Raw genomic sequence first — 19,706 nt, forward strand, 5'->3', positions numbered from 1 at the left:
TCTCCGTGAGCTCTCAATTGTGTCTGTGTACATGCATCCATAGTCGATAGTTCTCCCAGCACGCTGTCATTCTCGATGGATTTGGCCGCGATGTAACGCCTTCGTCGTCCAGTCCCCGCCTTGAAAGGCCGGAAAACCGAGGTAGGGTACGCGTAACCGACGCGAGTCTGAACCGTGAGTACAAGGCAAGTAGATAGTTTTTACAATCTATGCTCAAGTCTTCCGACTATCATTCGATCGTTGGTCGAAAACCTTGTCAATATGGTGAGGACCACCGCCGCGTTGGCCGCCATAACCGGGACCGTGTTGGCCGGCGCTGCTCTGGACAAACGCTATAGCATACGCTCCGACATTGGGCAAATACGGTCCGCCCGCAAGCAAGCAAAGCACTGGGAACAGCTATGCCAGGCCTTTGGGGATGATGACTGGTCGTTTTACCATGTATTGCACTTTACCTTCGGACAGAATGAATACGGTGAGGCTTTCCTCTTCGAAGACCGCTCATGGACCTACGCAGAGACCCGAGCAGAGGTTGGACGACTTGCTCTTGCCTTCGAGAAGATGGGCATCCGCAATCGAACTGTCGTGGCCATGATGATTGACAACTCTCCTGAGTTCTATTTTATGTGGTGGGCATTGTTTAAGATCGGAGCAATTCCTGCTCCGGTCAACACAGCAATCACCCAGGAACCATTTCGACACTGCGTCAAGATCAGCGATTCCGAGTTTCTGTTCTGCTCCTACGAGCTCTACCCTCGTGTTGCCGCAAGCATGAATCTTGAGCGGGTGGATGGTGTGTTTCAAGGGCTACCAAAGCTCAAGGAGGTCTTCGTCTACGATTACGGAGCATATCCGCCTTGTGCTCTTGCCGCTGAAGTTGGTGTATTGAAGCATAACGATCTCGACCCCGTTCATCCTGGCATGGCGGAGTGGCCACCCGAGCGGCGTCCGAAAGTAGGCCAGGCGGATACTTCACAGTATCTCTTCACAAGTGGCACCACAGGCCTGCCCAAGGCTGCGACATGGCCTACGGGATATTCAGTAAGTTGGGAAGATATTTGTTGTTCGATCACATACTGACCATTACTGCCACTTCAGCACATGGCTGCTAGTCCTACCAGATGGCCTTACATGTTCGAGAAAAGAAGACGACTTTATGCTTGCACGCCGCTATTCCACGGTGGCGCAACGTAAGTGGAACGTATTTCCTAGCCATGATGTATGTCTGCTAATTACTGAACAGATATGCCCTTCTACCCGCAACTGTACGAGCAGGTGGCACAATCATTCTCGCACGCAAGTTTTCCGTTCGCAACTTCTGGCATGACGTCCGACGAACTAGAGCAAACATGCTCTTCTACATCGGCGAGATGGTCCGATATCTCGTGCAGGGTAAGACTGGCCGATAGAAGGGTTCTCCGAGACACGGTCGAGCCACGATCGGCGTCTCGAGACCTTCTAATACCTATTTGCCTGGCTGAGACACTTGCTGACGCTCTTGCTCAATCTTTCAACAGCACCTCCAGATCCAGTTCACCCAGATGAAAAGAAGACCCACGGGATGGAGATCATCTACGGCCTGGGTATCGCAGCGCCAGTATGGAAAGCATTTCGACTTCGCTTTGGTGTGCCTTGGATAACCGAATACTATTCGGCGACAGAAGGGACATCTTCGATCAACTACTCCAACCTTTCGAACAACGAGCCGGTTGGTAAAGTGGCACATTGGGGACCATTGATGCGCAGCTCCTGGTTCGGTCAAGACACTTTCTACATCATCCGCATCGACATGGACTCCGGCGAAGTGATACGGGACCCCAAGACTGGGCTATGTATTCAGGCGAAGTATGGGGAGGTTGGAGAAGGTACGATGGCCAAGCCCTCGTAATGCCTGAGACCCTGGCTAACCACTGTGCGCTTTTGTCTATAGCTATCAACAGAATCAAGCCACCGATGCAACGGATACATGACTACGTTGGTGAAGGCGGAGTCCAGGCGACTAACAAGAAGTTGCTCAAGGATGTCTTTGCAAAGGGGGACACCTTTTGGAGATTGGGTGATGCTATGTCAATGGTATGAGAACAGCCTCCCTTTCGAAAAGAAGAATTTTTGCTAACCTTCCGCAGGACAGCAAGGGGTTCGTCACCTTTGTTGATCGCTTAGGTAAGGAAGTTCAAATGGTTCATGTCGCTGCTATGTCTCGGACCTGAACGTCTCCGAGAGCTTGCCGGCCCAAATGGCCCTCAAGGGGCTTCTCGCTTACTAAAACCTTCGGATTGGTCTAGGAGATAGCAGCCGGCAGCGTAACCTCCTTTCCCAACATAGCAAGGATGTGAAGCTGACGTCTTTCACCTAAATCTTGTAGGAGATACGTTCCGCGCGAAGGGCCATGTACGCTGAACTCGCTGCCTCTGTCAGGATGGGCTGCTGACACGTCTCAGAACATTTCCACCACCGAAGTCGAGATGGCCTTTCTCAACCACCCTCACATCTCCTCCGCCAACGTGTACGCGATACCCATGAATAAGTTCGGATTGGACGGACAGATGGGATTGGCAGCTATAACATTGCAAAAGGGAGCTTCGCCGAATGATCCCGGTCAAATCGAAATTGACTCCATACGAGGCTTGGAGCAGTACCTCACCCAAACGGCTGGACTGGCAAGCTACGCAGTGCCACGCTTTCTGCGAATTCTGGTAGACGACGATGGGAGTGACCCGCAAAAAAGAGAGCAGATTGGAATAAGTGACAGTGTGGGCAGTGAGTACGTCTCGTTGATGCTGAAGAAGCTGAAGACTAGCTTGCGGAAAGAAGGTACGTAATACCCTTCTTCGCCGCTTCGAGAGAGGGCAACGAGACTAATCACGTCGCTTGCAGCATTCTCGCCACCAGCGGAGAGCAGAGATCGAATGTACTGGATCGAGAGGGAAGGGCAGGGCTATGTGGCGTTGACAGACGATGCTCGGCAGCAACTTCTCGGCGGCACAGCGAAGCTCTGAGATACCGCCTATTGTCGAATTCGACTGAACCGTAGAAGATGTGCCGAAGAGCGTCTAAAGTCCAATACAACATCCAGCTACAGCAGCTACACTATACAACACCCCACCTACGCCTTCCCAAGCGCAACCTCCCTCTCATGATCCGCCTTCTCCTGCTCCACCCTTAACCTTTCCTCCTCCCTCCTCAACTGATCCGGCCGCCGCACCGCAATATCCTTGGGCTTATAATCGCTAAAAGCCAACTTCAACGCCTTCTCAATCACCCAACACCCCACGAAATCCAACGCCATCACCGTCGTCATGGTAAACTTGAACTCGTTCGTAAACGGCACCAGCTTCAGCTGCGTGTTGATCTCGGGCACGAACTCCGTCGCGCAGCTGAAAGCCAGGGCCGTGACGGCGCAGATACCGTAGTACATGCCTTTATTCTCGCGGATGGACTCGCGGAAGGGGCGGCCTTGGTAGTTGATGGCGAAGGTGGAGATTTGTTGGATCAGCTGGAGGAGGTAGATGGCGCTGTTGAGGAGCGAAGGCTGGAATTCTTTCTCCAGGTCGATTTTGGCGCGGTCTTCTTTCTCTTCGAACTTGTGCACGTAGTCGGAGATGTAGATGAGGGTGACGATGTGGATGGCGAATTGGCCGAGGACGGAGGGGATGATGTACCAGTTCCAGATGTTGTTTTGCGGGCGTTCTTTGGAGAGTTGTTCGACGGGCTGTCCAAAATCGTTAGTGTTACTTCCGAAGAAAATGGAAGATGGAGCTTACCTTCGCGCGTGAAATGCTCAAGAAGCACACGCTCATGAGCATTCCACTAATCGTCACCTGTCCATCTCCAAACTTGATACCATCAAGATACAGCACACTCAAACTGTACGCACTGATCAAGCAGTTGAGCGCCAAGATCTTGTACATCTGAATGGTAGCCACCAGCGCGCAACGACCTTGTCGAATGATGTTGGGGATCGCAACGACGTTTGCAAGCTTGCTCGTGAAAGGCGCGGCGACCGAAGCATCGCCAAGCTTGATGGTAGGCGGCTCGTCATCGTTCAGCTGGTCCTCCATCATCGATGCAGTGAGCTTGTCCGCCATAGAAAAGGCAGCATTGTTCTGTCGGACAGGTTCATTGCTCTGCTCGGGCGTTGGCGCGACAGCTTGCACAGGTGCACCGTTCGCAGTACCATTAGGCACCGGCTGGCCGTTAGCAGCCGCCCACTGCGCCTTCATCTGCGCTTCTCGCTCCATGGCCTTCTCGTAATGCGGGTTCGTCGGACCAGGCGGGTAGAGATGTGCAATGTGCACGGGCACAGGCGGGTTGGGCTGGTTGAAGCGCTTCATCATGCCAACCTGCTTCTCATACACCTCCTTCATCTTCGACTCACGGAAGTGCTTGCCGATCTTCTCCAAGTCTTCCTTCGAGCCGTTGAGCAGTGCAACACCAACGTGAGCTTGCTTCAGTGCACCGACGTCGTTCGTGCCGTCACCTGCCATGAGTGTGGTGTAGCCCGCCTCTTTCAGACCAAGCAGGATATCTTCCTTCTGCTTAGGTGACACGCGAGCATAAACCCAAGCATGCTTTAGCAGGTCCGGTAGCGCCTTCTGGCCCCTGAACTTCGCGAGTCCGAAGCCTGTCACGCACAAATCCTTGCTTTTCAGGATCTCGGCATCAAGGGCCTCAGTAGGGTTGACCGGGATATTCGTCTTGTCATCGACACTACGCCAGACCAGCTTCTCACCGCTGTCATCATGCTCTGGCGCGTCCAGAATGAGAACGTCCCGATCCACGATCTCAACCTGCCGCGCAACATGTACAGCAGTGAGCGGGTTGTCACCAGTGATCATGACCACGCGATGACTGCTCTCGTTAAGCATACGCACAGCCTTGATCGCGTCATCCTTAAGAGGACATTGCAAGACCAGGAACCCAGCGAAATGCAGCTCGCTCTCAACCTCTTCACGCTTGAGATGGTTGATCTTATTCTGCCCAATCTCATCGCTTGCCGAAAGATGCTTGTACGCCAAGGCCAACACTCTTGCGCCATTCCTGCTGAAGTACTTGAAAGTCTCCTCGTACTTCGGCGGCACATCGACAAGCATCTTCCGAATGGTCTCTGGCGCACCTTTGACGCCGACGAAAGTGCTCTTGATCTTCTTCCCGCTCGAACGGTCCATTGTGGTGGTAATAGCGACAGAGCTCTGTCGCTTAAGAGCCGAAGAGAATTGGAAGCGTCGCTTGATTTGCACGCTGTTGCCGACCGTCTTCTCGCCTGTCTGCGCTGACTTGGCGAAAAGCGTGTCGTTCTTACCGACGGTCCAGCCAAGTGCTTGAAGTGTGGCCTTCTCCATGGGCTCGCCGACAACATCTCCCTCTTCGAGCTTGACCAAAGCGTGCGCCGTGGCCAAGGTAAGAGTGGTGGCCTGGTTCGTCCCATTGACCCTGATCAGCTGGCTCTGTGCGCCATCAGGCTCGCTCGCCGCACCTTCTTCGCCCAGCGAAAGCCCAGCAATACCGTCAACCACCAAGTCCTCTCCAGTAAGCGTGCCAGTCTTGTCAAAGCAAGCAACATCCACACGGCCAGCGAACGGTATCCGGAACGGCTCCGTGCAGAAGATGGCGAATTTGCTGAGGGAAGCCAGACTCGTGTTCACAGCCAAGCTCAACTCCATAGGCAACTCCGGCGGAACGACAGAAGTGACGATAAGCACACAGTCCAGCAACAGCTTCGAGCGCTTGCGGTCGACCTTGACACCCTCAACCCACACGTACCGCGACGCGGCGATGGCGAAAACGCAGAGGAAGAGGATGAAAAGCAGTGCTTCGAGGTTGTTCGCGCTGACACGCTCGGTCGAGTAGATCATCGTCCGGACGAGAGCGCCCTGGTTCGTCTCGAAGCCCGTTTTTACCACCACAGCCATGGCACCCTTGTCAGGTGGTGGAGGTACGCCAGATGCGAGCTGCTGAACGGTGCCCGGAGCGTCTTCGGAAGCATTGCCATGCTGAACCTGCAAGACCTTGGTGCCACCCCAGAGGAAAGCATTCTTGTCCAGACCCTCCGGCTCTACACGCGCATCTGCCGGACGCAGCTGAAGCGAATCCTTAAGTACAGGCGTGCTCTCTCCAGAAAGCATAGCCTCGTTCACGATCGCACTGCCCTCGACCAAAATCATATCGCAAGCCACACCACTATCATCCTTCGTCCGGCCCACAGAAACCAGATCCCCAGGAAGCAGCGCATCACTCAGCACCTCCCTCCACTTATTCTCCCGAAACACGTAGACGTCGTATGGCTTAATGCTCATCCCCCGGAACTCCTTCAACGTCCTCTGCCGCTGCCACACAACCGTCGACTCAAAGACGACCAGCATGAACAGCGTAAACAGTGAGTAATACCAGTACTCATCCAGCATCCACAGTCCAACGCAGAAGATCTGAAACACAAAGAACGGCGCCACCGCGTGCTCCTTGAACAGCTCCGAGAAAGTCGGCACGGGGATGTCGAAGATATTGTTCCCGTAATGATGTTGTATCCGTTCAATCTCGTCCTTCTTGCGCAAACCCCTGCTCTCCTGGAACGAGCCGACCGTAGGCTTCGGCTCCTGATCCAGCTTAAACTCCAGCGGCGCGAAGGAGCCTTTGCCCTCGTCGTATAGGAACCGTCTCTTCTGGAACAAGAAACTAACGTCGTCCTTGCCATCAGCCCTCTTCTGCCTGTTGATCTCGCAGATCTCCGCGCTTCCCGCATTCTGCTGAGGCAGCACCTTGATCAGCTTCGCATCCTTGACGCTGCTCGCAGACGACGCAGTGAACCAGGCGCGGATATTCACGTTCCAGAACGTCATGAGCCATACCAGACTCTGCGTGGTGACGATGGAGCCGGCGAAGACAAAGGTCCATTCTTGCCCGTTGATGTACGTGTCGTAGGAGTCCTGGGACAGGTAGATGCTGAAGAAGACGGGCCAGGCGATCGTGAAAGGCAGGATGTAGGCGTGGAGGAGCAGAGGTCGGGGGTTGTGGAGCGAGGCAGATTTGATCTGCGCATTATCTACAAGTGGCGCCCTGGGTGGCATTGTTAGTAACGAGTTCTCACGAAGGGGTATGGATTGCGTACATGTTGGCATGCAAAGGAGAGTGTGGTGTTCGATGGGAGACTTCGGACTCTGAACAGCTTGCGGAAGACAAATTGCTGCGCTAGCAGCTGCAGAGTGGCGTAAGAATGGAAGGGTCTTGTTCGATCACGTGGAGCCGATGAAGATAACACGATAATACCACGACCAGAACTACTTGGAACGAGACTCTAATACCACGAGAAGCGCATTTCAGTTACTCTTGCAAGCTTTTCACATTCTCGTATCTTCTATGGTCTCATCCGCTAAGCCATGCACCCTCGCACAGCAAAAGCACAACCGTTGAGCTAGTTGATGACCTCAATCATTCCATTCATTCCCATAGTTATCAAGACGCCCACGCCATGCTAAAGTGACCCCCCGCCGCCATACTGATGCCCCGGATCATGGAGTGTAAATGCACAACGGAACCGCGTCAAGTTCGTACCTTCGTGATAGCACACCCACATCCTTCTCTCTCTCACCACTCATGCCAGATACCCGAGCTCGTCATTATCGAGACGCTCGAGATACTCCTTCTCGAGCAGGATGTCGATGCACTTCTTGATGTCCGGGATCTTCGGGCTGAAGCGCGATTTGATCTGCTGGATCGTCTCGCCGACGAGCTGGGCGTGCTTCATCTGCTTGCGCGACTTCATGATGCGGACGATGGCGGACTAGAATGAATGTTAACATATATCCCTGCGAAAGAAATGTTGATGTCAAACTTACCTGCATGAGCATCTTGCGGTCCTCCTCAATCGTCTTGTGCGTCTCCTCAGCCTCCGCCTTCTGCTCAGACTTGATCTGCACGTTGAGGTTGACCTTGACCTTCTTGTGCTTGAAGCCGTGGTTGAGCGTAAAGCTCGTGCCGGACTGCGGAGACGCTCCTTCAGGACTGGCCGTAAGAACCTTCGCCTTCAGCATGATGCCGATGGAAGGGTCGAGCGTGCCCTTGTCGAGAGTGGTGGCCGCCGCGATGTCGTCGTACGCCACAGTATCGGAGTCGTTGAACATGAGCATGATCGCCATCTGGTGTGTGGAGACTTGGAAGGTGTACGGCACCTTGCCCATCTTGATGTAGTTTGCGCGGATCTCGCCCTTGCACAGATGCCACAGCCATGTGAGCTTGCGACCACCGTGCTTGTTGTTGTAGAAGTTTTCGAAGCGTTTGTAGGTCTTGACGATTGCTGGTGGAGGGATGAATCCGGTAGTAGGCGGTTGAAGTGGCCAGAACCCGGTTCCGAGAATCTGGTAGGTGGCATCGATCTCGTCCTTACGATCCTCCTTGTCGAAGTTGTCGTTGCGCCACTCGTCGTAGGCGAGGTTAAGGTCCTTGGACGTCTGCATATCTTGAAACATTCGCTGCAACTTGTTGGTGTACTCGAAACCTGAAGCGTCCTTGAGCTTGGAGATCATGGAAGTCTCAGCGTCGTTGGATGCGGATGTGCCGTTGACGAGACGCTTCGCCAGAGTCTTCGAGTAGAATTTCTGGAACACATCCTTGTCCTCGATGTACTTGAAGACAGTCATGACCTGGTTGAGCAGCTTCTCCATATCGTCCTCCTCGGTAGACTTCGTCGAGCGCTTCAGCACATTGTCGGCATGCTTGGCCAGGAGCTCAGGAGAACGTGTCGTGTTCTTCTCGCACACCTTGTTCCGGTTGACGTACTCTCGACAGGCGTTGTCCAGAGAGCGCACAAACTCAGACTCGCCGGTGAAGGCTGACTTGACGAGTGCTGCGTATTGAGTGTGAACTTCCAGCAAGGCATCAACGTATGCTTTCGGATCGAGCGCATCGCCCTGGCCAGCCACCTTCTCGATGGTGAGCAACCCAGCACGACGGACGTGTGCCTCGAAGCGAGTCCGCAAAGGATCGAGCCCTTCCGGAATGCGAGCGAGCAGCTTGTACATGCGCGCCATATCCTCTTCACGGTCGTTGTCGAGCAGCACCTGGAACTCGTCTCGTAGAATGGGGGCGTGCTTTGCGATGAGGGCTTGCTCGCAGGTCTTCATAAGAGGTCCCATGATTTCCTCACGGTGGTATAAGGCCACGCGCTCCTTCTCCTCGTCCAGCCTCCGCTCCGCCTTCTTCATGTAGTCCACCACGGAGTTCTCAGCCAAAAACTGTTGTGACTCCGCAGTGTAGTACTTCGAAGTCGCCTCCAGGAACGGCTTCTCGAAGTACTGCCGGTAGACGTCGAGTGTGGATCTTGCACTGTCGGATTCGTCGATACCGAGAGACACGAAGCTTTCCACGACGTCCTTGATCTTGGACTGCTCAATCGTCTCTCCGTTCCTCTGCTTCTCGACCAGGCGGAGGACTGCGTCCATGACCGCATTCTGCGTCGATCCGAACATGTCCTCCTTCCATCGTACGAGATGCAGGGTATAGATGTCGTAGATGTCCTTCTTGCCCTCATCCACCTCCCTCTTCACCCAGTGGCGGTTCAGGTAGCGGAAGAGATGGTTGTTGTACGCGCCGGCGGTGGTGTAGCGCTTCCACTCTGTGATATAGAATGTGAGAAGCGCTTCATCGGAGTGCTTGACCAGCTCCTCATGCACACTCGTGAGGTGACGCTTCAGATACTCGTTCAACCGATGGTAGAGGTCTTCTCCAAGCAAATGTGCCCCTCTGTGACTGCTATTCAGGTTGTTCTGCGGTTGGGAACCCACGGCCTTCTGAGCCGTGCAGAAGTTGTGAATGGAGGTGTAGAGCGACATGTACGTCTTCAGGTCGACGCCATCCTTGAGAGCCAGCATGATCCGCTCCACGCCCCACTCCAGGTAGTTCCATGTGCCAGTGATGTCGTCCTTGTTGGTGGGCATGGGCGGTTGCGGCCGCACCGTCATGCCGTTCTGCGACATGGTGGCGGGTGCGTGTGATGTTTATGGGAATCGCGGCAGCCGTGAAGGCTCTTGTAGGTGGTTTGAAGTCGAGGATGTGGTTTAGTAATGGCGGGCTCGAAGGTGAGAGTCCGCTTCTACCGCTGCACGCACGTCTGTGTCGACGTGCTGCTGTTGGGTGTGTTGCTGAAGGAGTGAAGGAAGATCCAGGCAGCGCGAAGCAGGTTGTTGTTGTTGTCGGCAACTGCGACTGAAGTGGTGGTTGGAGGAAAGACAGAAGCCTTGAAGTTGGTGACTGATGCTGGAAACATGGGGCAACACCGGATTCAGCACGGACCACGCGAGCGAATGTGTCGCGATCGTGAATTCGATCGTCTAAACTGACACCATCACACAAGGTAGCACAGAGTGGGGTTACATGTAACGAATAAGCAAGGCAAAGAAGTTGATAACACTTGCGAGGTTGCATTCACCCACTATCACATGCCCCACCCCCATCCGCCACCTGCACCACCACCCCTCCCCTCCTACACCTCCAACACCGGTCCCTCGTCCCCATACACCGGATCTCGCTCAAACCACCCCAACCCCCCAATCCCTTTCACCTTCGCCTCCTCCCCCTCTCTCCCATAACACATATCCCAACTACAGCCCCTCGGATAACACCCCACCATCTCAAACCCGCCCTCCAAATCCTCCAGCAACCGATGCGCCACCCCAGCCGGAATCACAATCACATCCCCCTGCTCCAGCACCTCCTCGACGCGCTTCGGGTTGTCCTCGTGGCCGAAGCAGAGGCGCGCGCGGCCGGAGGAGATGCCGAGGACTTCGTGCGAGGTGCTGTGGTAATGGGAATATGGAAACATTGAATCTAAAGCACCGAAGGGTAAAAGGGTAAGCAAGTGTCTCGATAGCGAGGAAGGGTTCAAAAGGTCTCAGAGCGCCGCTTGCAGTGTGATCGTGTCTTGGAGAACCCTTTTACCCAGTAATACTCACAACGCCATTGCGGGGTGACGACGCCGATGATATGGGAGAGGTGCGATTCTATGGAGGAAGCGGTGGGTGAGGGGAAGGCGTGGCGGTAGATGAGGAGGGCTGGTAGGAATTAGTATGGTCTGCATGATGAGTGGCTGACGGGCCTACAGTACGCTTATTTTGGATGGAGGTATTTGGTGTGAGGCCATGAGCTGGTATTTGATATTTGAGGACTTTCAGGTCCTTAAGCGGCGTGAGCTTCGATGCCATGTTGATTATTGTCTTGTTCGCTTGATATGCAAAGATCAAACAGACATGTACTTGGGTGTACGCTCATCTCGAACGCAGAACTTACGTCATGCCGATCATATCTAGCTCACGTGCGTGGTATTAGGGATGGCTGAACCAGAGAAGGTGGAGGAAAGACCGGCATAACATCATATCCATCGTAACCGCTACACCACCCATGCTTGCTCAGATGGGTATCCATGCACACCTCTGCCTTTCCATAGCCGCTCATCGCCAGTATCGCTGAACGCAAAGATGGTGTCACCCAAATGAAACCCCTAGCCATCACCTCGTCGAACTCCTCCCCCTATCCGAGCTCGCCTCCGTCGCCGCCTCATAACTCGGTATCGGCGGGCTGGGACTCGGCGATTCATCCCGATAAGGTGGAAACTCGGTCGCGCGAGGGGTGGTAGCTGAGCTATCATGCCCGTCGTCATCGTACCCATCGTCCTCCGGGCTCTCGTAGTCGGGTGGCGGATGATCCGCTGGCTCGAGTGGGAGGCCGGGGTCGATGTACTGTTGATGCGGCTGGCTGCTAGCTGCTTCACTCGTACCTTCGCCGACGTCCTCGTCCTCTTCTTCTTGGTATTCGAGAAGGTTCAGCTGCGCGAGTGAGATGTCTGTCGGTGATCGCTCGGGACCTGGGCTGCGCGCGGGTGGTCCTCTCCCAAGCCGTATCTGTGCGCTGTTGGTTCGGCCATGACCTGGGATGTAGCCTTGGCCCTCTCGTACGCCTTCCCTTCCACCTTCAAGGAGGATGCTTCCAGCTTCGCTTCCGTACGGTGGAGGGGGAGCAAGACTGCCTGTCATAGGCGCCAGACCCCACTTCTTCACATTCGCCTCGATGAAGACGAATCCCATCTGCCCGAAATTGACATGCACATTGCAAGGCCCATTTGCGCCAACTGTCGGGAAGAAATTCTGTGATTTCAGACCGTGCGCCACATCCTCCAGCTTCTTCCCGTTACGTGTAAAGAACACTGTTCCTGTTCGCGGCCTGTACCCCACTCCCACAACATCCCCCTGCACAAACGGTGGTCCGTAGTTCGTCCCGGTGAATGGCTGGTTGTACCGCCGATGTCCACTAGACGAGTATGCGATCGAGTACTTGTGCAACCCAGGCAACCTGAACAGCGGATATGGCTTCGTCGTCACTCCCACGCTAACCAGTGTCGACTCCGGCTTGTCATAGAGCTTCGCTTCCCAGTAGTAGACCTCGTTCTGTTTCGGTATTGGTAGATTGCTCTGCACGCTGCACTCCGAGTCGAAGAACTCAATCTCCGTCCTGCCCTCAACAAAGCAATTCGCAATCTCCAGCTCCGGCTCAAACTCCCACGCTGAGACGCCCTTCTCTTGAATCGCAAGAAATTGGGATAACGAGATGTCCGTCTGCATCGATTCCGGTGGATTCGCTTGCACAAACGCTGCAGCCTGCTGTCAGTATACCACCACCCAACATATCCTATCTTGTTCGAACGCACCTTTCGCCCTCAAATACTCCGCCCTCTGCATCTCATCCATCTCCCCCAACGCATCCTCCTCCTCCCGCAAAAACTGCTGCTCATCATCATACTCTCCCGGCCTCCCGATCCGATCCAAAAAGATCCTCCCTCTATTCGTGAACCGGAAGAAATAGACCGTCGCAATAATCGCCGCCACAAGCGCCGCCGAGCCAAACGCAGACAGCATACCGATCAAAATGCCTTTGCCCGTTGAGCCCAGCTCATCTATGTTGAGCGAGGCCTGTAGATCTCCCCATCCTTCCTTTCCGCCATCGTGTTGCCGTGAGCGCCCGGCTTCTATCCGCTGCCAGACGTCTTCTTGTGACAGCCATGCTGTTTCGGAGGGTTGGTGTGCGGGTATGTAGGAGGTCGCGAGGGTGGGAATGGAGGAGTCGATGGCTGCTGTGACTTGCTCCATCACCTGCCAGACTGGTGCTTGGAGTCGCTAGGTCACTGTCGCATACGAGCCTGCGTCGTCAAGGCGCAAGCACTCGACGCTCGAGACCTTCCCGCCGTCGCCGAGTCGCTGTTTCAAGGCAGCAAAGGTATGAATCGCGGACCAGCGTTGGACTTTGGTAGATCCGCCGCGACGATGAAACCCAGACTATGATGCTGATCTGGTCAGCAAGATATCACAAACTCGAGTACGTTACGACAGGCTGTTGGCGTTGGCAAGACGGTGTATGTATGGGTGTTGTTGACGTAGAGGTGCTCGGGCGGAGACGACGCTTTAGTGGCGTCCGACGGCGTCCAGGGCTGGAGCTCGGCACGTGCTACTCACATGCTCTTCGTTGCACGAGAGCGGCAGGGCGCTTCGATCAACAGCGGTACGGTAATGTCTATTTCACTGCATCCATACCTCTTCGGTCCAGTGGCCCGTACAGTATCCACGCACGGAGAATGGACCCACGAAAGGTCATTGCATCGCCCATGAATCTCATGCACAGATGTGCTACAGGTCGTCGGCCATGACTTGTGCTGTGCGACAGTTGGGGATCATGTCGGCTGGCCAGATGCTGCATTGATGAGTACGACGGCAGCTGGTAGAAAAAATCTAGTCCGGTGGGGGGTGGTTGCTTGGGTGAAGTCTACGCGTATGCCGTCTCGACTCCACCTCAGACTACTACATCTCTCCTACTCCATGGACCTCGCCGTGCTTCCTTGTGGCCCTAAGCATTCTAGGGACGCAGCACCAAAGCTGTCGGAGCCAACAAGCATTCGGTCAGACAACACCACTCGAGAAAGGAAATGGTGCTTGAAGCAGTTTAAGTGATCAATTGTTGGTCGCAGTGGCAGAGTGCACCACCGCCAACTCTGACACCGCCATCGCACAGCTACGGCGAATACGATACAGCCTCTAACAGTCGAAAGGCCGTTTGAGTTGTTCTGGTCCTTCTAAGCCTCGCATCCCATCCTTGGTAGGTACATGTAATACTCAGTAAGGCCCCCGCCCAGTCTCACTCAGATCCGTTTGCCCTGTTCTGGTCCTACTGAGCTTGCACCTGTACAGTGACAACCGTATTGAGCAAGAGCACGCTTGGCAGACCTTTGCAATACTTGTGCCGGAGCCTCGAAAAGGACTATATCTTATATATATGAGACCATCCGCCGCCGAGATGCTGTGCCCGTACACCTTTACGGCGATACACCACAGCTCAAACCGCCATCAGCTCCTCCTCGGAAACACGAACCGCGGACCAGACCTCCGAGAATGCTCTTGACTACGCTTGCGCCCTGGCTCGCGCTGGCCTTGTGCTGCCGCAGTGCTCTTGGGGACGTGCGCGCTCGAGTCCTCTCGTGCTCGGTTTACAAAAACACATTGAACGGCCAGGACTCCCTCCAGTACAATGTCATCCTGGCGGAAGTCTTCCCGGGCTCCAGACCATCCATCTGCGATAGCTATTTCGCCTCCATGAAGCGGCGAGGAGTGCTTCTTGGCTGCGCGAGCGAAACCGACACCGGTCTGCTGATGCTGGGTTACCATCTCGAGACGGCCGAGTTCACGAATGACCCTCAGTGGGGTTTCACCAGCACGATGCAGACTTTCCAAGATACCATTGGGGGTATACTTGACACAGATCCCTCCGGAAACAATACTTGCCACGTCCAGGACGACAGTAGCGACGTTGACTATCCCTCCTTAACGCGGCGCGACGAAGACGCCTCGGGAGACTACGAGCTAGGTTCCACGGCCTTCTTAGGCGAGCGTTATGCAGAGTTAATGGAGCCATCCACCTTCTCTGACCTCGCTCGCCGCCAACCCCAGCCCGCGGTCGGTTTCCCGTTCCATTCTGGTTTCAGGTTCTCCCTGGTCTCCGGTCTCAGCCTGTTCACCAAGTCTATCACCAGAGATGTGCTCAACAGCAACGCCCTCGTCAACCTACCCACCACCGCCACCGATTTGACTGCCACCGTCAATGAGATGGCAGCTGCGCTGGGTCATCTAGGGAGGACCCACGGCGTCAAAGAGGTGCTCATTCGAGCTCTTGGCACCGGATTCATGGTCTCGTTCGACACCGCGGTTAGCGGAGGCCAGCTGAGCATTACCGAGCAGGACTGGCGCCTCATTGTCCAGTGCATGTTGGACGCCTTCCTAACCGAGAACAATCGGGGCTTCGAGAATCGCCTCGACATCATGCTCAAGCGCGACGGAGACGTCGCTGGCCTTACGGTGGCGCAATTCACAGCGATATTGTTCCCTGCGTAAGCATTGGTCGGCCTCACCTGGTTCTCAACGAGAGAGCAGGAAGAAAGTAGCATTGGTCGTGAGTTCGGTCGGATGGCGTTGGGGGCGCATTTTTGTTCAGTCTTCAGTCGCTTCAGTAGTGGGAATTCATAGTCGATTACATTGGTATGCATCACAGTCGAGTAATGAGATCTCCCTACTTCATACTGCTCCGTTATGCATAAGTAGGATTGAGTACAACCGCGTTTTGCACGACAGACCAATCCGTCACGGCACGAGGGCATATGTCCATTCCAATCGCTTCTTGATCTCGTATCTACATAAGTTATCTACGTAACAACTCATCGCTCATGCGCAAAAGCGTTCTTTCATCATCCATCACCATCCAAACGTCCACTGCACCGCCCCCGTTAAGCCATCTTTTTTCGTCGCACAACCCACGCCTCCTCGTGCATGCAGGTCTCAAAGCCACCGAGCCATGAACAAGCGCCTCGCCGTAATTCAATCAATCGCTATGAGTGCTGCCGCCTAGTGCGAACAGATGCTACGCTGAGAAAACATTGCATCACTATCTAGTTAAAAATCATTCAATCCCCTGCCGCTATCCGTGACAAATATGAGAAGACTTACGGGATGCTGCAGATAACCATACGAGTGGTAAGCCGCGGAACAATGGTTCGGGTCTGGGTCTCGCTACCGGGTATTGGTCGCTGGCCTATGGTTCTTCAATCGTTCTGCCTCGTCTTAAAAAGCGTAGAGCTGGCGCAAAGCCTGTTCAGAGGGCGGTGGCAGGTTGTGCAGAAAGTTGTCCCACCCATTGCCGATCATGCGCTTGTACACGGCGAGCACCTGTTCAAAGCTCTGAAGTGGTCCGTCCTCTCGCATGCCAGTCAGAAAGACTCCTGGCGCATGCGCCATCTCCGTGAAGAAATCCAGGAGGCCGTTCTCGAGATCGCCTGGGTTCTGAAGCACAACCTGGCTGAAGCCCTTGTACGCGTGCCCCTTCTCATCTGTCCAGCCGACCTTCTGCATAGACCGCAAGAAGGGAATGGCGAAGGTCTTGAGATGCGGCGCCAGTTGTGCATGGCATCCTATGCCAAGCCGCCCCAGCGCAATGGCCGCGTTCTCGTTGAGTGACTCTGGAACATTCTCGTGGAACATGATGATGCCGAGCTTGTCGAGCAGCTTGCCGGTATAAGGTTCCATGCCAGGCCCTTGACGCATCGCGATCTCACCGCAGGACCAGCAGGCGTTGTTAATGACTCTGAACGCGGTCTCGGGATCTTCCTGCGCTTGTGTGAGATCAAGCTGAGCGATGAGGACCTGCATCAAGACCGGCAAATGAGGCTGCAGCTGGGGGAAGATGTAGATTGCACAGTCGCCTAGGAGGGCGTAAGCTGATTGGCGGACATCGTTGTTTGGGTCACTCATGCAGTAGGCGAGTAACTGAAACATGTTCGGTTGGGCTGTAGTGGCAAGCTCTCGGCTCTGCGGCTCTTCGAGGGCTTGGATGATCGAGCTGAGAAGGTCCAGACTCGTCACTAAAAAGTCTTTGTCAGGCTGATCGAACCGTGAAGAGCTGGGTGCGTTCGCGCTCTCCTCCAAGTTCGATGCCAGAATGCGGATGCAACGTTGAAAGAGCGGCTGAGCAAACGGTGCGAAGGATTGTCCGAGAGCAGTCGCAACAAAAGCTAGGCACTCCAACAGCGGGAACATCTCTCTCGACTGGTCCTGAACCTTGTTCCATCGGTCGATCAAGGCTGGCATAAGCATGTCCACCAGCTGCGGTTGGGCTAAGGTCGGCCCAGCGTACTCCGCCAATGTCTGCACGCAGTCGTAGAGCGCGTAGATGTTTTTGTCCTTGTACTGTTGGAAGCATCTGACAAACTGCTGCACAATGACCTCGCAGTAGGGTGTGAGCTGCGTGTTGGCTGCCTCTTCGAGTACCACAAACGCGGACGCTGCAGACTCTTGGGTCTTCTTGTTTTTGTCCAGCATTCGCTCCAGGACACCGCCGACCATCGGCTCAAAGAACTGCTTCTTGCCAGCATCGTCAAGCTTCGCTGCCCATCTTACGAATCGGCTCAGCGTCCAGCATGTGATTTGACGAACGACCGGTTGCTGATCCTTGAGGAGGGAGAGCATGTACGGGACGAGGTTCGGTAGATGAGGCTCAACATCCTGAGCGCAACCAGCTGCGATAGCTCCCAGTGCGAGTACAGAAGCTTCTCGATTTGGCCAGTCTTTGTTCTGCAGGTTGTCTTGCATCCAGGGTAGTGAAATTTCGAACACAGGTCGGCCGAAGTACTGCGCAAGACTGTCGAGCGCGGCTGCAGAGCACTTTCGAAGATTCCACTCATCCTCGGGGTCGAAGTCGAGATCGTCGTCTTCTTCGATCTCGCCTTCGCTCAGGTCATCTTCCTCGTAAGCATACCCGTTGATTGAAGGTTTTGCTTGGCCGTTTGGAGCCTGTGGTGTAGAGGTGCCGGCAACACCACTGCGACTGGTCTTCGAAGTGGCGAATGAAGGTTTGATGTCTTTCGCTTCGTCTTCGGCATCTGCATCATCCTCGTCACCCTCGAGCCGCAGCTGGTCGTCTTCGCTGTAGACCATGCAGTCGAGCAGTACAGGAACGATCGAACTGAGATATGGTCCCAAAGCATTTTTGAGAGCGTTGTTGTTGCTCGCCTCGAAGAACAACTCTGCTGCGTCCAGGGCAAGCTCGGGACTCTGCTGTTGTCGCTGCTGAGATAGTGTGTATGACACGATGCCTTCGATATCCGCTACCAGCACTTCCGGCATCCCATCGGCGATCAGAGCAAACGTCCGGCAAACGAAGCGTCGGACTTCTTCGTTCTCGTCGGTGGTGAGTCGCACGATGTGCGGTAAGATCGTCGATATGTTCTCGCGCACGGAGATTGCAATCGGGTCCGCAAAGAAGACGTTGATGCATGCGAGTGCTTTCGATCTGACCTTGTGGTTGCTTGAAGCAGAGAAGTTGAGCAGCTTTGGGAGCAGATATGCGAGTGGTCGTTGATTCTCGTAATGCGAGTCGAGAGCTTTCCGATTGTCTTCGCAGATCTTGAAGATGGCTCCCATCGCGCCATCCTGGGCTTCTGAGCTTGTCTGGCCGTCCAAATTCTCAACCATGGCGACAAGTTCCGGCAGCGCGTCCGGCCATCCGGTGATTTTGCCTTGCCGCACAATCTCAGTGATGACGTTGCCAACATAGCTCCGGATTTGCGTGTTCGGGTCTTGCAAGCCCTGCATAATTGTAGATTTGATGTACTCTCTGCTGGCGCCACTGATCGAGCTGAAGGAAGACTTGACACTGTTCTTCAGCACAATGGCAGCTGCGCTCCTGGCAGAATGCCATGACTCCTGAGATAAGCCTGTGTTGTTCGAGCTCGTCACAGCCAGATACGTGAGATAGTTCGTGAAGTCGGGGACTTGCTTGGCTTGCCTCAGCATCTGAAACTACATTAGCTGGGAATATTTTGCAAGAGAGGCAGTAGCCAGGAAACTTACCATCTCCGCCTTCTTCTGCGCAGTGGGATCATGGCCGCTCAGAGAGTTCCGAAGATACTGAGCCAGCTCGGCGAGCTGTGCTGGTTCTGGTTGCCACGCCATTTTGGTCCTGCGGGAAGGACGTGGTGGAGGTGGGAAGAGAAGCGTGCCGCAATCACGAAAGTATCTGGAGGGTGCGAAAAAGGTGTATGCGGAAGGATCTCCAAGTTACAAAACCTAAGTACATGACTACTATCAGCTCTTTCTGTCTTATGACGTCTCCACAGCACAGTGAAGCGCCGGATATAGCTGGTGCGCCGCGTGATGTCTACTGACTTGGTGAAGGTTCAATATGCCTGGCCCGGGTGTGCAACCTCACCTCCCCCTGCTGTCCGCCTCCTGTCTGCGAGCCTAGCACCCCTTCATTCCTCGCCTCTCGAAGGGTGACCGATATCTTGCAAGGTTCTCGGTGTCACGGCTTGCGCAGACTCTTCCCAGTGTTCGGCGGAGCGGAGTCTGTAAAATATGACACTGATGCAGTAGCACGTTCGCTTCGTCGAGGTCGCGCTGGTCGAGTGTGTTGTTGCACAAAAGGTTGGAAGGCCTGAAGAGAAAATCGAGAGGGTCTGGCGCAGCGCCAGGTGAGGTCAAAGTGGGAGAAGACGTCCAAGCTTCTGGCGACCTCACTTGCTCGAGCTGCGTTGACAATGGTTCACTTCAAGACCAGCGCTTTTGATATTCTTATTGCGTGAAACCTGCTTGATGACGCACAAGACACCAGATCTCGTCTCCGCAAAATTC

At 54.6% G+C, this 19,706-nt stretch overlaps 7 protein-coding genes across 7 annotated transcripts; 2 read left to right on the forward strand and 5 right to left on the reverse strand.

Annotated features, from left to right (window-relative positions):
* Positions 1-261: 261 nt before the first annotated feature.
* Positions 262-2,999, forward strand: LTR77_000659 (uncharacterized protein; the record flags this gene model as incomplete). The annotated part of the gene is made up of 9 exons (XM_064797924.1): positions 262-1,041; positions 1,099-1,190; positions 1,244-1,392; positions 1,518-1,865; positions 1,931-2,073; positions 2,127-2,163; positions 2,366-2,391; positions 2,442-2,814; positions 2,878-2,999. The coding sequence occupies 9 exons, from the start codon at positions 262-264 to the stop codon at positions 2,997-2,999; spliced, it is 2,070 nt and encodes a 689-aa protein (XP_064664158.1).
* Positions 3,000-3,106: 107 nt separating this feature from the next.
* Positions 3,107-7,064, reverse strand: SPF1 (putative cation-transporting ATPase 1; the record flags this gene model as incomplete). The annotated part of the gene is made up of 2 exons (XM_064797925.1): positions 3,107-3,712; positions 3,765-7,064. The coding sequence occupies 2 exons, from the start codon at positions 7,062-7,064 to the stop codon at positions 3,107-3,109; spliced, it is 3,906 nt and encodes a 1,301-aa protein (XP_064664159.1).
* Positions 7,065-7,588: 524 nt separating this feature from the next.
* On the reverse strand, positions 7,589-9,968 carry CDC53_1 (ubiquitin ligase (cullin) of SCF; the record flags this gene model as incomplete). Its single annotated transcript, XM_064797926.1, has 2 exons — positions 7,589-7,777; positions 7,833-9,968. 2 exons carry the CDS (start codon positions 9,966-9,968, stop codon positions 7,589-7,591), a joined length of 2,325 nt encoding a protein of 774 aa, XP_064664160.1.
* A 506-nt stretch (positions 9,969-10,474) lies between these two features.
* On the reverse strand, positions 10,475-10,951 carry LTR77_000662 (uncharacterized protein; the record flags this gene model as incomplete). Its single annotated transcript, XM_064797927.1, has 2 exons — positions 10,475-10,787; positions 10,944-10,951. 2 exons carry the CDS (start codon positions 10,949-10,951, stop codon positions 10,475-10,477), a joined length of 321 nt encoding a protein of 106 aa, XP_064664161.1.
* Positions 10,952-11,495: 544 nt separating this feature from the next.
* On the reverse strand, positions 11,496-13,130 carry ssh4 (the record flags this gene model as incomplete). The annotated part of the gene is made up of 2 exons (XM_064797928.1): positions 11,496-12,634; positions 12,692-13,130. The coding sequence occupies 2 exons, from the start codon at positions 13,128-13,130 to the stop codon at positions 11,496-11,498; spliced, it is 1,578 nt and encodes a 525-aa protein (XP_064664162.1).
* Positions 13,131-14,423: 1,293 nt separating this feature from the next.
* Positions 14,424-15,419, forward strand: LTR77_000664 (uncharacterized protein; the record flags this gene model as incomplete). Its single annotated transcript, XM_064797929.1, is given in 2 exon segments — positions 14,424-14,775; positions 14,791-15,419. The coding sequence occupies 2 exon segments, from the start codon at positions 14,424-14,426 to the stop codon at positions 15,417-15,419; spliced, it is 981 nt and encodes a 326-aa protein (XP_064664163.1).
* A 723-nt stretch (positions 15,420-16,142) lies between these two features.
* LTR77_000665 (uncharacterized protein) lies at positions 16,143-19,028 on the reverse strand (the record flags this gene model as incomplete). The annotated part of the gene is made up of 2 exons (XM_064797930.1): positions 16,143-18,869; positions 18,927-19,028. 2 exons carry the CDS (start codon positions 19,026-19,028, stop codon positions 16,143-16,145), a joined length of 2,829 nt encoding a protein of 942 aa, XP_064664164.1.
* Between the last annotated feature and the right edge of the window lie 678 nt (positions 19,029-19,706).

Source organism: Saxophila tyrrhenica (assembly GCF_035928015.1).
Source record: "Saxophila tyrrhenica strain CCFEE 5935 chromosome Unknown scaffold_1, whole genome shotgun sequence".
In the NCBI taxonomy this organism is placed as follows: Eukaryota; Fungi; Ascomycota; class Dothideomycetes; order Mycosphaerellales; family Extremaceae; genus Saxophila; species Saxophila tyrrhenica.